Raw genomic sequence first — 15255 nt, 5'->3', positions numbered from 1 at the left:
TAGGTATCTGACTGTAAAAAGAAAACTAAGGAATACTCTTCTTTATCATGATAGTGGATCTTGCAGTAGCATCAGACTTTTGTTTTCAGCGGCTTAAGGTAAACTATGGATCTTTCTCTTCTACACTAGGAAACTCGTACAGCTTCTCATGCACCTGTGCCTGAATTTTTGCCAAAAAAATGTTCTGCGCTGCCTTTTCTGTTGAATGCTCTTTGTCTCACCCTGGAAAATAAGCCCTACTGGTCTAAGAGAGATAGCTCAGTTCCTAGAAGCAGATTGTGTGCTTTACCATTGCTGTGCTGCTTCACCTAATTGTACTTTGCACCTCAGCAGGGTTCATACCTATGAAAAGACTCATGCTAAAGCAGAGGAACATCTTCCAGCACCTGAATTGCTCAGCTGCCACCCCTCAGCATTGCTTTGTTCCCTGTAAATACAGCTAAAGAGTGCCTTTCATCCTATAACTTTTTTTTTTTCACCTGCTGCTATACAAAAGCTGTTTTTTAAAGCTAATTCCAGTTAACAGGTAAACAGGGACCACCTGAGGATGATTTCTCCCTTTCTCACTCCTCTCCTCCTTCACCACTCCAAAACATGTATGTAGAATAAGAGGGACTCATGCTTTCAGTGAACCTATACCTCTTTTTCTCATTGTTTGTGGAGTCAGAATAGGGAGCTTCCTTGGACCTGACTGTAAATTTGATACCCACATTTTGATCCTACCTGCATTACTTTCAAAAGACCTTATGAATTTTCCAGCTTAAAGTGTTATTTCTTCTAAATGGCTCATTTTAACTTTTATTTGTTCTTCATTATAGTAGTTTGGTTTTCCAAAATGGGCTTAAATAACCTTTTTGCTCCTTTAATAGCATTTTTTCATTGATAGTTAAACAGATACCGTTCTCTTTAGGGAAAGATTCCTGCTCTGCACTGCCAGTGTTTCCCTTGTGAACACTGCTTCTAAATATACTATTGTGTGTTTTCAGTTATAAGTATGAGACATCATCACATACATCTTCAGCCAACTTAACTTCCAGCATAATTCCCTGTTCCCGACATCAAGATGTGAATGAAACCTTGTTGGAATTCTCTTCATCAGGTAAGGAGCTGTAAATTTAAGTATAAATAGAGGGGCTAATTTTATCCTTGCTTGCAAGAGGAGTCACTGCCTCATTCATGATTAGAGATGCTCAGTTAGATTTTTATCCTCAGTGCCTACCTAGGGAAAATTTTGCAGGTGGGTAAATTACCGGCCCTTAAACGCACCTTGTGCAGTTCAATTGGAGAAGAAACATTCAGCAAACACAACTCATGAGGATCCAGATCCCAAGTTTCCTATGCTCACACTTCCAAATCACAAGAAAATCATGCTAACACTGAAAAGGGTGCTGAGATTTTGTGCGAAGAAATTTCTGAAGGTTCTGACCTGCAATTAGGGAGGTGGAAGAGAGAGCATGAAAGGACATAAAACTGCACAGAATTAACTAAATAAATAGAGATTTCTATGACTGTATGGAATATAGCTGATTTACATGTTGCTTTGCACATGACTTGGATAGAGAAAAAGCCCAGTACCCATCTCAAACTTCTCACATTAAAGACTTAAGCTATATATGCCAGATATTATATTTATGGTAATTTAAACAATTTTTCTGAGGGGTGACACTTACCTGTGTCTCTAGAGACCAAATATAATGGAAGTGGAGGAAAGTTTTATTGAGAGATTATTAAAAGATATAAAGGGGCTGACAGCCTTTTCTTGGTCTTCCACAAGGATAATACTGTTAACACCTTAAATACTAAACTGTAATTATTTCATGTGCTGAATTTCCTGTTATTTGTCATGGTTTCCTACTCAACAGTTCTATTACAAAGGTGTAAACTTTCATTATTTGCAGGCTGTGAGAAGGAACCATCCTCATATATGTGGGTATATATCTTACTGGGAAACATGTTACGTGGAATTGGTGAGACCCCAATAACACCATTAGGCATCTCTTACCTTGATGATTTTGCTAAAGAAGAGGACATTCCAGTGTACGTAGGTAATCTCCACTTAAAGTAAACGGAGACATTTGTAGTGTAAGAGGCCAATAATCTTCTGCAGAAGAAAACATTCAGATATTAAAATGTTCTAGCATATGCTTCATTCTATTTTCAGCATGTTTGCACACAACAGCTATGATGGGCCCAATGTTTGGTTTCCTGTTGGGATCTTTATGTGCAAAACTCTATGTGGATATTGGATTTGTGGATTTAGGTAAGACCTCTCTGTTGTCGTATGTGCCACAAAATTGCAAAGAATTACATAGCCAAAGATGAAGTATAACACCATCCATGATATGGTTCTTGATGTCTTCACTGCATGAGCAGTCTCTCAGTAGATGACTGCCATTACCACTGAAAATCAGACAAAATGAAATGTATCTGTTTGAGCAAATGAGGGGTGGGAATTTTCAGCTTCTTCATTTTGGTAACATGTACCTGTTTCCCTTGATTCTAGGAAGCATCACTATCACCCCACAGGATTCCCGCTGGGTGGGTGCCTGGTGGCTTGGTTTTTTAATAGGTGGAGTAGCCAGTTTTCTAGCTGCTCTTCCATTTTGTTTCCTGCCAAAGAGTCTAAAAAAGCCAGAGGAAACCAAGAACGAGCAAACCTCATATTGCCTCTTGGATGCTACAAGGAAGGTGCTTCCTCCTTCAAAAAGTAAACCAAGGAAGTGGTCAGCGATACTGAAAGGCAAGTATTCCCTATACTGAATATATGTGAAAAGCAATAGGCACAATTTAAAGGAAATGTAATAGTTCTGCAGAATATGTTGCCTCCCCTGCTCTTCAGTCTAAACCTATGCTCAGGAAATGAGGGGTCCACTAAAGAGTAGTAGAAGTCAAAGAGCAACTTCAGGACTGTGATGTTCTGCATCACTGACTAAATGGCACCTACCTCTGCATTTTTGTAGTATGAGATTTGAACAGTGGAAAACATGTTTCTGTATCAGGACCAACAAAAATATTATCATAAACCCATAGTCTGGGTTGAAAGGGAAAGATCACCTCGTTCCAAATCCCTTCCTTGGGCAGGGACACTTCCCACTAGATCAGATTGCTTAAAGCCCCATCCAAGCTGTCTTTGAACACTTCCAGAGAGGGGAAATCCACAACCTCCCTGACCAACTTGTGCCAATGTCTTGCTACTCTCCCAGTGAAGAATTTCTTCCTAATGCCTGACCTAAATCAACCCTTTGTCAGCTTAAAACCATTCCCCCTTGTTCTGTTGCTATATGCCCTGGTACAACATCCCTCCCCATCTTTACTGTAGGCCCTCTTGAGGTACTGGAAGGCTGCTATAAGGTTCCTCATAGCTTCCTCCAGGCTGAATAACCACAACTCTCTCAGCCTGTCCTCACAGGAGAAGTGATACAGCCTTCTCATCATCTTTTTGGCCCTCCTCTGGACTCACTCCAACAGCTCCCTATCCTTGTGTTGAGGGCCCCAGAACCAGACATGGTACTCCAGGTGGGGTCTCACAAGAGCAGAGTAGAGGGGGAGAATCACCTCCTTTGACATGCTGGAAGTGCTTCTTTTGATACAGCCAAGGGTACAGCTGGCTTTCTGGGCTGCAAATGCACATAGCTGGTTCACATTGAGCTTCTTATCAATCAACACCTCCAAGTCTTTGTCCTTAGGGCTGTTCCAAATCCATTCTCCACCCAGCCTGTATTTGTGCTTGGGATTGCCCCAGCCCAGGTGCAGAACTTTGCAGTTGGTCTTGCTGAACTTCATGAGAATTGCCCAGGCCCACCTCTCAAGCCTATCAGGGTCCATCTGGGTGACCTTCCTTCCCTCCAGCGTGTAAACCACACCATACAGCATCATGTCATCAGCAAATTGTATGAATGCACTCAGTCTCAATGTCCATGATGACAAGTGCTGGTCCCAGTATCAAAATTTCCTTTCTCAATATGGAAAGCCAAATTATTTGTCTGGTTAGATACATCAGGCTTTGAATATCAGCTGATTGTGCAGCCATTAGGCTGAGAAAGCAGTGAAAATGTGGTGGGCAGAGATGGCTTTACATCATTAGAGAAATTCTTCTTTGTTGGTATCCCAGGGGAAGACTTTGGCATCTCCACAAAGGAAGTTCTAACTTAGCCTTTAACCTGTGTTAATATTAATGTAAACTGAAAGAAGTCTTTGCTCGTGTGCAGATCTCATTAGAGCACCCAGGCCTTAACCCGTATTTCAGTCTTCTTTTAGGATTTTCTTCCTGTATCTGAACATGATCTGGATTTTAGGTATTCACATGCAAATGAGGATCAGTACATGCTCTTGAACAACTGAGAAAGGGATTTGCCCTAAATTTTGTAGATTTCTCACCTGTAATTATGCCATGCAACTTTCAAAGCCAACTCATATATTCCTTTCTTTCAGATTTCTATACCTCACTGAAAGCAGTGTTGAGTAATCCAATGTACTTTACATTTTTGTGTTGCTCACTGTTACAGTTCAGTAGCTTTATTGGTTTCATCACTTATAAGCCAAAGTACATGGAACAACAGTATGGACAATCAACATCTAAATCTAACTTTCTAATAGGTGAGTCACATGGATCAATGACTTTTTATGCTATAAGCAGTGCATGGGGATAAGTTCTGGCATGCTTTTTCTGAGAGTGAATTCCTTGCAGAACAGGCTGATATAAATGGCAGTCTCTCCTGAACTTAAATTACATAAAAGCAGTCACAAACTTCTGGTGCTCATGGCACCAGAATAAATTCTATTCTATTCTATTTTCATTATATTGTTATATTTATTAAATTATACCAAGGGCACCCCAAATATACAATTAATATGGTGTGTGAGTTTTAATTGCTGCAACCTATGACAAATGCCTTTCAGGGGAAATGGATTTTGAGGATTAGGCTGAGCTCAAAGCCAGCTAGAGTCATCAGAACACACAGTTGCTGAGGACATCAACCTGAGGACAGGCTTTGGCTCTTCAACCCATTGTAACTTTCATTTTAACATTGCCCTTCTATAATCTCTTTCAGGAGTGACATCCTTACCTCCTGTGGGTCTTGGGATTTTCCTAGGAGGGCTCATAATGAAAAAATACAAAATGGGCATACTAAAAGCAACCAAATTTGCATTTACCATGTCGTTTTTGGCCTATGCCTTCAGTCTCTTGCACTTTTTTGTTGGCTGTGAGAACAATGTGGTAGCAGGAATTACAGTGTCCTATGAAGGGTGAGTAGAGAATGAAGAGGAGTGTGTTTTTCCCATGGCATTAATAGTTAAAAAAATATACTTTAACACCAAAGCTAAAAGAGAAACGTGCATTTGCAATGGTTAAGAGAAAGTAAACACTTTCTCATGGTGCCATGTGTCATTGTGGCAGTTTTGTTGGTCAGCAGAGTGTCAAAGCACAGCACTGGTTAAACATTAATTAGAAATACATGAGCAAAATTGCATCATTACAGATGTAGGTTGTTTGGCTGTGTGTAGGGTGTTATTGCTATTTCACACAGTGCTATCTTTACACCAGAAGCAATTTTCTATAAAAGTGCATTCAGTAAAAGGGTGAAGTAGATGTGACAGAGAACATTAGTAGCCTATCCTGCACAGAGATGGAAAGACCATAACAGGCCAGACCATCAGCCTGCTGTTAAAACACAATGGAGCCTTTATGCCTAAAGAAGAAGATGCTCTCTCCTCTCAGGAGAGAACTAGGCTTTAAAAGTTACAGGGAGTTTGTTTTTATTTTTTTCTTGGAGTGAGTGAAGATACCAGTACGGGGGATGCACACCAGTATCTGGCTGTCCAAGGGGCCCAGCCACTACACTAACATAAAGGTTGTCACTGACTCATATTCAGCCTGCTCAGAGTGTCCCAGGGGTAGCTGAACCTATCTGCATCTCCTTAAAGACTTATTTGCAGTTCATTCATTTATCATTACAGTTAATTTATCAAGTCAGGCTGGTTAACAGCTGAAAATGTGGAACTGGACAGGCAAGGTGCCAAGGATGTTTATACCTGTTGGAAACTAATGATTAATTGTTCTTGTCCTGTACTCTGAAATGTTTTCACTAAGAATGTAAATGGTGGGGCAGGGAGTATGCTTGATAAGCACTGAGAAGAAAAGCACACATGCTTAATTAATCCAGAAAGGAGAAGATGAGGGGAAGACATCCCTCTTCGTTACAGATCTCATTACCCAAAGGATTTAGTAAAAGCAAAAGAGAATACTGTGTTCTCCAAATTTTCTAGGAAGAATTAGGCTAGGCTTTAAGAGGACAGTTTTGTTGTTTTTTTTTAATATGGAGCTCAGGAAATGTGGTTTCAATCATTGGTGCATTTTTACCAAAACCTAAAGATGTACTTGACAAGACCACACTAGCTGTTGCTAGTTCTATATTTAATTAAGAGGTATCCCAGATGACCTCTCAAACCCTTCCAGCTTTTCCCTGTTCTTTTCTGCCTACACCTGACAGCTAAAACCAGTAGCAACATTCTTATTTGTTTTGAAATTCTTAATAATCTAGTAATCTCTTTAAGTATCAGGGCAAGTAGGACAGAAACTCAAACGAACAGATCAATATTGTAGAGAGACTGCTACAAAACCACATATGAGTATATGAGGTGGGTTTTAGGACAGCAACACTGTTACACAGAAGGAACTAAACTGACTTCAGCACTGGATTTAAAATTTCTTACACCTGTCTGATCTTAAATTCCAAGCAAACCCATTCCATACCATGAAAATGCTGTATTTTCTGAGTGCAACTCTGACTGCAAATGTGCCTCTAATGTCTGGGACCCTGTGTGTGGAGACAATGGACTCACATATGCTTCATCATGTCTTGCGGGGTGCACAACTTCTGTGGGACATGGAAAGAACATGGTAAGACCTTGCTTCAGTTTCTGAAAGTTTTTACTGGCTTATTATCCATGTAGCATCAGAGATTTATTAGTATAATGCATTTAAGGAAAACGAAAGTTACCAGGGATCAGTCAGTGAAGTATTTATGATTTCTGACTACAAACAGCAGAGAAGATGTAGAGATTTCTCTGAGTTACTGCACATTAAGCAAGAAACCTTAGCTCCTTTTTGTAGAAATGAATTTTCATCTTTTGGAGATTGAACAGAAGGACTGACACAAATCAAAGCAGCTATATGTTGCCTGAAGGTTGTCCATGACTTGCCTTTCCTAAACCTCATTCTGTCTATCCTGAGGTTTTAGCCAGTAGTTGAAGTACACTAAGATAGTGTAGTGTCTTCCTTGATCATTAATGTATAAATGGAAGAATGATTTGAGGGGAGGCAGCTTGTTTCCTCTGTGTGAGACTGGGATGGCAGGATTTTGCTTGGTTTTCCACCTGATTCCTGCTTGGCACTGAGTGCTGGGGATAATGTGTAGAGACCGAGAGAATCAGCTCCAGTCCATGGGTATAAGCTTTCATTGGACTGTGTTTTCAGATGTTTTCTCATGTCAGCAGATCACTCAGAAGATACATGGTCTGGACCCATCCCTTGCACTCAGTTTTCTCGTCAACAGATTTTCCTTTGTGGCTGGTTCTCTGCTGTCTAGAGTCACATTCTCCAAAAGACATTCTTTGCTTAAATTTTAAGGTGGGAGGCAGAGGAGAAGGGCTCAACAGTGTCCATGACAGCAGGTCTACTGCCTCCCACATGAATCTATCTCTGTAGAGCTTAAAGTTTGTGGCCCTTACCTCAGCAGGTCCTCAAGCCCCTCAAGTCCTGGTTAAATGTATGGCTTCTAAGGTATTGGTACACCTAATGCTGATCTACAGAGCTCTGCATGAGCTGTGTCCTGACAGGCAGCTGCTGCTTACAGCTGTGAGGCACCCCTGGTGGATTAGTGTTAGTGGGTAGCAGAGAGGGACCTGTGATCCAGGTGTTTTTCACAGGCAGAAGTAAGCTAGGTGGCTTCTAGCAGCAAAAGGCACAGATCCCTGAGCCTCACTTTTTCCCTTTGCCTGCCCTCCAGGGACATCAAGGCTGAGGCCAGCCTCAGAGATCCTGCAGGTACTCCAAGCCTCTTCCAAAAAGGGGTTCTGCATCCACTGACAAAAACATGATTGCATGGAACATCCCTTCTGAGACTGTTTGTAAAAAAGAAGAGAAGCTGCTGGCCATTGCCTCAAGAAAGGAAATAAAATAGGAACAGGATGCTCAGAAAGGCTTCAGGCTCCACCTGAGGCTGAAGGCAGGATACCCCATTGCATGAGCAGTGACCAACCAAATCTGCTTTGTGTCTTCCAGGTCTTCCATAACTGCAGCTGTCTTGAAAGCAGCGGTTCACGGATAGGAAACAACTCTGCCACCTTGGGTCAATGTCCAAAAAGTGATGATTGTTCAAGGAAGTTTATTTATTATGTAGTAATACAAGTCATAGGTGGCTTTTTTTATGCATTGGGTGGCACCCCAGCATATGTAATTATGTTCAAGTAAGTAAAACTGTGGATCAAAGGTTAAGACTTTCCAATAAGAGAATCAAAATTATGTTTAGATTTCTTTAACTTGGAAAAAAAATTATCTTGCAGTATAACATGCTTTCTTTAATGAGCTTTGCTGCTCCATAAAATAAGTTCTAGTGTGCTGCTTCCACTACTGCAAAATCGTTTCTCTTATGCCAGCCATGCACCCAGGTTTTCCAGAACATGTCCTCTTTCTCTGTTTGGATTTTCTGCCTGTATGTTTTTGAAAATGCCATGCATTTGTCAGGATTTCTGGATGTGGGGTTGCCCTAACAGATTGTGTGTATCAGCTGTATGGAGATTCAGGACATCCAAGGGCTCATTGGGAAGCTCCTGTGCCTCATGTCTGTTGAGGCACACAGGTGCAGCTGTACCAGGATGGGATTTGTAGCCACATCTACAAATTAACAAGTTATTTTTCAGAAACTTGAAGAGAAATCTCATCCAACAGAAAGATGTATTGGTAGCAAATTAAATGGCATTCTTAAGGACTTTAAATCATCCTAAATGAGCATGGAAAAAAGAATGCTAAGTCCCCTCCTTTCCTCATCTCTGTGAGATGTAGTTCTGAGTGTTGACCATGCCAATATTTGGAAAGAGTTGGCAGAGGCTTGGTACAAGACCAGTGGATTCAAGACCAGTGCCCACTTCTAATGAATGGAGTGTGATTCCCCATGAAACAGATGGGCATATTTCCAGATGGCCTTGCACAGTTCAAGATGTGGCTTTGTACAGAGGAATGTCATTAGAGAAGAGAAACATGCTGCAGTAATGCAGCTGGTTGCAGTAATTTTTTTCTTAGGGTAATATGATCAGGAAGAATTCTTCACTGTGAGGGTGGTGAGACTCTGGAACAGGCTGCCCAGGGAAGTTGTGGCTGCATTCTAGGCCAGGTTGGGTGGGACTTTAAGCAACCTGATCTAGTGGGAGGTGTCCCTGCCCATGCATGAGGGTTGGAACTTGATGATTTTTAAAATTCCTTCCAGCCCAAATCATTCTATGAGTGAGTAGGGCATATCCCATCAAGAGAGGAAAATGTATTCCAGGGAGTTAAGGGCATTGCAGAGCCCATTTCAATAAGACTAGGCTAGACTGTGATAATGACTTTAAAATTTCCCTTCTTTAATTATGGTTAGTGAGTGAATGGATTTCCCAGGAGGTGTGTGATGGAAAACAATAGATTAACTTACCTTTTTCATACCACTTCAAGTCAGAAATTTGACTGGTCGCCCAAGAGAAGTGGTATAGATTGCCCCACTTTGGAAAGTTTTAAGTCACATCTCGACGGGGTGCTGAGACATATCATATAATCATATCAATAATTTTAGAAGGGCTGGACCAGATGATCCTTGAGGTCCCTTCCAACCTGACATTTTATGATTCACTCTCCTTTTAAAGCTTGGCCTTCTCGCATTCAGAACACTAAATTCAGGGTAATTAACAAATTTAATTGGCATGCCTAAGCACTAGATAAGAAAATACTTCATAGTTATCCATCTTTCTTTCAGATGTGTTCAGGCAGAGTTGAAATCTCTCGCAGTTGGTCTATACACACTCTTTATAAGAGTACTAGGTAAGAGAAACCATTCTGACTGAGGTGCTTGCTTGTATGGCTTTAAATGATGCCAATGCAACCATCACTTGCAAACTAGATGTGTCTTTGCAGTGGCTGATAGATTCTGGGCTGTTACTGAAGATTCTGGGTTTTTTTTATTGAAGGTCCAATATCCAGTCAAGAGTTCACTGGGAAACCATCTAACAAAATTTTGAAAATCTTTGACCTGCTGCTAAAAAAGTGTTGCAGTTTGGGAGCCTGGTGTTTAGATAGGAAGAGTTTCTAAACAAAATTGAAGTATTATCTTAACTTCTAAACAACACTGTAAAGTTTAAACTTCTGATTCAACCGATGGCTCACAGAGACACAATGCTGCAAGTAAGGTTGAAAAGATGCTCTAGTGAGACATCCTTCAACTCTAATACAGTGACACAGAGATCAAATTTGATCTCATCCCAACTTTCTTCTCTAAGAATCTTCCAGAGTAAGTGTTTTTCCTATCATACCATGAGTACAGAATACAGCACTGATGAACATGATGCACAAGCCTTTACAGAGAGTATACCTGTTTTTACCAAATAAATTATGTCCTATATAAGAATACAGTATTCTCCTGTAGGAATTGTGCACACAGAAACTTGGATTTCCCTGGAGTTAATATTCACCTTTACTTCTCTAAGTCTAGGATTTTGTCCCATGTCTGCCATGTTTTTCAGTAAAGCATAAGCTTGTATCTGACCAAGTCCTACCAGGACTTCAGTTGCTTTACCCTCATTTAGGCAGAAGGGACCATCAGGCAGTGTGAATAATTGAGGCTCTGCAAAGAGGAGGGAACTATTCTTCAGTTTCATGCTCCAAATGTACAGCCAGTCCAGCTCTCCCTTGCAGGACCTTTGCATGCAGGACCTTTCCATGCACTGGGAGCCAGAAGTGGCTCTCAAAGCTGTGCTTGAGTAACCAATATTCACGAGAACAATCCTGGCCAAACCCATCAGCCCACATTTCCTGGTGCCACTTCCCACCCACCAAGACACAAAGAAGCTGTCCCCGCCTACAGCTAATGGAATAAAAGAAAATAAAACCTTCCCACAGCTCAATCCAACTCTTGCTGCTCCTGAAGCATGTAACTTGCCACTGGGAAATTGTAAAGCTGATTTCTAAAGAGATGTCTTTCCTTGTGATAGCTTGCAACGTTTTTACTTGTCTCCTCACAGCTGGGCTCCCAGCACCAGTTTATTTTGGTGCACTGATTGACAAGACCTGCTTGAAATGGGGAAGCACAAGCTGTGGGCAACGAGGGGCTTGCAGGTTATATGACTCCAATGCATACAGGTAAGGCAAATTAGGAAACAAAAAACCTCATGCATTTCCTCTCTACAGAGGTACACGCTTTGTTCTGTTATACCAGAGTGTGCAAGGCCACTGATCAAAAATCGTAGTCAGGTATAAACTCTGGAATCAGATTTAGATCAGTCCAGAATATATGAGATTGAAAAATATTAAAATAAAATCGTAACTCTTAGTTATTTATGTTAACTCTTATCAAATCATAATCCTTAGTCAGGTTTTATGTTGAGCAAAAATAATTTAATATCAATTACAGAGATTTTTGGAATAGATTATGTTTTTAATATCCTTTGAGACAATTTAAAAGACTAAGGATTATATGATTTACTATCAAGAAGAAAGTTACCCAAGTTTACCTTATTTGCCCCATATTTACCTTATTTGCAGGTAGTTTGTTCATACTGGTAAAAAATGTTAGCTTTGTGTGTTGGGCACATTTAAGAGTAAAATAAATGAAAGAAAATCATACTGAGTAGCTGGAAGAATTGGTTAAACAGAAACTCTCCAGGAGAATCTCTCAGAGATTTTTCTGTTTCACTAAAACTTTGGCAACTCTGATGTGTTTTTTATTTTTACATAGAATAGCCTGCTCTGGTGATCTCAATGTGTTTCTAGTTCTAAAAAAATATCTACGTCCTTAAATGACACAAAAATTTTCAGGAACAAAGGGAAACTTTGCAGCTATTTTCATAAGAAGTATTATCAGTTCTTTAGCAGAAGTTTTTGCATGCAATACAGTTTGTAGCACCATTCACAAATAATTAGTTTTAATATTTAACCTGGTATATATGTGATACTGAAAAACCATTGAAGTGATTTTCTTCTATGTCTTCAAAAAATTTAATACTTGGCACTATCTTTTATTCTCTACCCCACAGGTATGTCTACCTTGGATTATCAGCAGTGTTAAGAGGTCCTTCCTACTTGATTGGAATCTTATTTTATACAATGGGAAAGAAATACTTTCAAAATAAGAGCTCCAACCCTGTAGAGAATGGAGGAAGAGAAGATGCTAATATGAATAGAGAAGATAATTGTAGGGCCAAAGAACATTTGCCAGGTTCTCCTGATGCAGAGAATGAATCCAGTATTTAGAAAGCCAGTTAGACTGATGGCATGAATCAGGACAGCTTCTTTTAGAAACAGCTTTCCCAATGTAATGAATAACTATATACTAAATAATAACACTGTTTGGAAAGCAAAACTAATAGCAAACCTGTGATCAACACCACCAAAAACTAACATACAAGTACAAAAGTGCCTTACATGTAGCTGGTTACCCATAAGAGACAGAACAAGTTACATACACTGAGCCAAATTCTCAGCTGATAAAGGAAAATCTCCCTGGGCATTTCTGATGGAGCCCACCTGCAATTTTTAATGGGTCAAAGCTGAGTGCTGGAAGAAGAGCCATGAAGGGCCACAAAAGATGATGCTGATGCACAGATCCATGCCCAGTAGACTGCCACAAGAATGACAAGCTTAAGGCTAACTGCAGCTCTCTGATTTCAGCAAATTTAGTCAGAATTCACAGTAAAACCAGATACTTTAAGCAAAAAATTTCCACCTTGTCTAAAGGAGTTAATGCAACAATTTTCCTTTGCAAGATTGACAGGAGCATTATTTTTTCAAGCATCTTTTTATTGTAGCTCAGCTGAAAATTTTATGCCCACCTAAAACTGCGAAGAGATTGCCATAAAGGAAATAATTGTTTGTAAAAACTCAGTTTCAGCATTTTATTTAAAACTAATTAATTTTGTTGTGACTATGAAACGTAAGTAATATTCTGAATACTGTAGTGATGTTTTCTAAGCAAAAACCATCCAATAAATGCTGGTGCTTCTGTTGCTATTCCACGTATTGCCCAGCAGAGGACACTCAAGCAATAACATTATTTCTATGACTGCTGCAAATATATATGTAATTTGTCGTGTTCAGTTTTTCTGTTCTGGGAGAAGTTCATCAACAGGCAGGCAGAACATTAATTTGTGTTTTCATGCATCTTAAGACTTTATCAGCTCAAGCCTTTAGCTCATATATTCAAGGTTGCTTTTGCGTGCTTGTTTGACAACTTTTTTACTTTACAGCAAGCTTAACAACTGTTTTTACTTTAAATAAAAAGACATACTTACATACCATTTCACAGCAGTGATTAAATTCTCCAGTTCATACTTTAAAAGAGGTCCATGAGGTTCCAGCAGGATATGGTTAACAGACATTTTAGCTTAAAAAAGCACATGGAGCAAAATGCTGACTTGTTCTGAAATAAATGTTGCCTGTCAGGACAGTCACTTAGAAGTGCTTGAAGCAACTGAAGAGAAAAGAATGGGACTTCTTTTCAGAAATGAAGTCATATTGACTGGGGTTAGAGATTCTCCCTCTAGTAAAACTGATATGCTCTTGGCTGACTAGTTCTGTTTGCAAAGGCTTGGATATAGCCAGATACAGCCATAGGAGTGACCTGTGAGACCTAAAGGAATGAACCACCTTATCCAACTCCTGAACTCAGGGCATAGTTTTGGCAGGCAAAATAATTGCAACTGTGTAGTTCTGTTTGTCTTTCAGCTGCTTTGTCCAAATGATATTTTAATTACAAGTCTTGGTACAGATACAATTTCTTATGGTGTATTTAAACCCAGGCATGTAGGTGAGATCTTTTTAATTCAAAACCTGTACCTATGGAAAACATATTATGTGTGGCAAAATATGAAAACAAGAGCTGATTCCAGATGACAGGTTATCAGAATTAAACACAAGAAAACAACAATGCCAGCAAAATGTGTTATGGCCCACAGCAGCTTTAGAAAGCTATTACTCCAGGCTCATGAGTTCAAGGAGGTGTGAGTATACTGGTCCCTTTGGCTAACCTTCTTCTCCAGGGGTTTTTACTCCTTTCTTGTGGAAAAGATGTTTCCAGACAGAGTCAGGGTACAAAGCCCAGCTGCCTTTGGGTTGCCACAGCAGCTCATCACCTGCAAGGGTGAAAGAGAGAGCGAGCAACACTTCTGTTTGTTGTCAGCCTTGAAAAAAAATGTAGTCTTCCTTCCATCCTTAAAAAGCTGCAGCTGTAGGTTTTGGATCTATGGTGGAAGCAGACCAAATAGGGCAGATTATTTTATCTCACAGCTCACAGTAATGTTTGTGCTGCTGCTGGGTCATGAGAGCCTCTGCTGCATAGGAAACACTGTGCAGAGACGTGCACACACGTGCACACACAGATTCACAGATCAGCCACCTCTGCTGCATTTGAGACAGGGAAAGGTACATATTGCCAAACAGAAAATCAGGAAAAAATAATGATGACTGCTGTTAAGAATGTTCAGGGGAGATTTGAAGAAAAATAGGAATCTAATTTTAAGCATCTTTACTGTTCTGGGAGAAAAGCTGAGATACATTTTTCATTGAGAACAATTATTGGGTGGAAGGATGTGCTTGAATGTGTTTTAGTCACTGCAGCCACACTCAGTAAGTAAAATTAGATGCCTACATCTACTTTTTTTATCCACTGCTGTAAATACACCCATAGCTCATTTTGCTTAACTCTTTGGAAAGGCAGACTGATTCCTTTTGGGTGATCCCTTTACATACTAAAATTTTGAACACAAGGGGCAATGTCTCTAAAATCAGAGGCCCAGCTCACAATTCACAGAGCTGGAAGCTGCTGCAGTAAGGGAGTGTGTGTGTGTGTCTGTGTGTGTGTCTGTGTCTGTGTCTGTGTCTGTGTCTGTGTCTGTGTGTAGGGGTCTGGTGTTCTTTGTGTGGGGTGTTTCAATTTTTTTTCTTGGATAGGTGTGGTTTCTTGTCAAAGAGTGTGAAGAAAAGGGTTTTATCTTTCATATTTAAAATGTCTCAAC

The 15255-nt window shown here is 40.1% G+C and overlaps 1 protein-coding gene across 3 annotated transcripts in view; it reads left to right on the top strand.

Annotated features, from left to right (window-relative positions):
* Positions 1-14941, top strand: part of LOC103539606 (solute carrier organic anion transporter family member 1C1) — a 28282-nt gene extending 13341 nt beyond the window's left edge. For all 3 annotated transcript variants that reach the window (XM_030457141.1, XM_008506118.2, XM_030457151.1), the window contains 11 exons: positions 987-1099; positions 1899-2045; positions 2162-2260; positions 2504-2740; positions 4432-4596; positions 5052-5247; positions 6739-6901; positions 8285-8469; positions 10008-10072; positions 11269-11386; positions 12280-14941. In XM_030457141.1, coding sequence (XP_030313001.1) covers positions 987-1099; positions 1899-2045; positions 2162-2260; positions 2504-2740; positions 4432-4596; positions 5052-5247; positions 6739-6901; positions 8285-8469; positions 10008-10072; positions 11269-11386; positions 12280-12496 — 1705 coding nt within the window. In that variant the 3' untranslated portion in view covers positions 12497-14941. The remainder of the gene's footprint in view (positions 1-986; positions 1100-1898; positions 2046-2161; positions 2261-2503; positions 2741-4431; positions 4597-5051; positions 5248-6738; positions 6902-8284; positions 8470-10007; positions 10073-11268; positions 11387-12279) is intronic.
* The last annotated feature ends 314 nt before the right edge of the window (positions 14942-15255 follow it).

The sequence above is a fragment of the Calypte anna genome, chromosome 1, assembly GCF_003957555.1.
Source record: "Calypte anna isolate BGI_N300 chromosome 1, bCalAnn1_v1.p, whole genome shotgun sequence".
NCBI lineage: Eukaryota > Metazoa > Chordata > Aves > Apodiformes > Trochilidae > Calypte > Calypte anna.
Note: the sequence above shows the minus strand (reverse complement) of the source record. Positions and strands in the feature narration are given on the sequence as shown.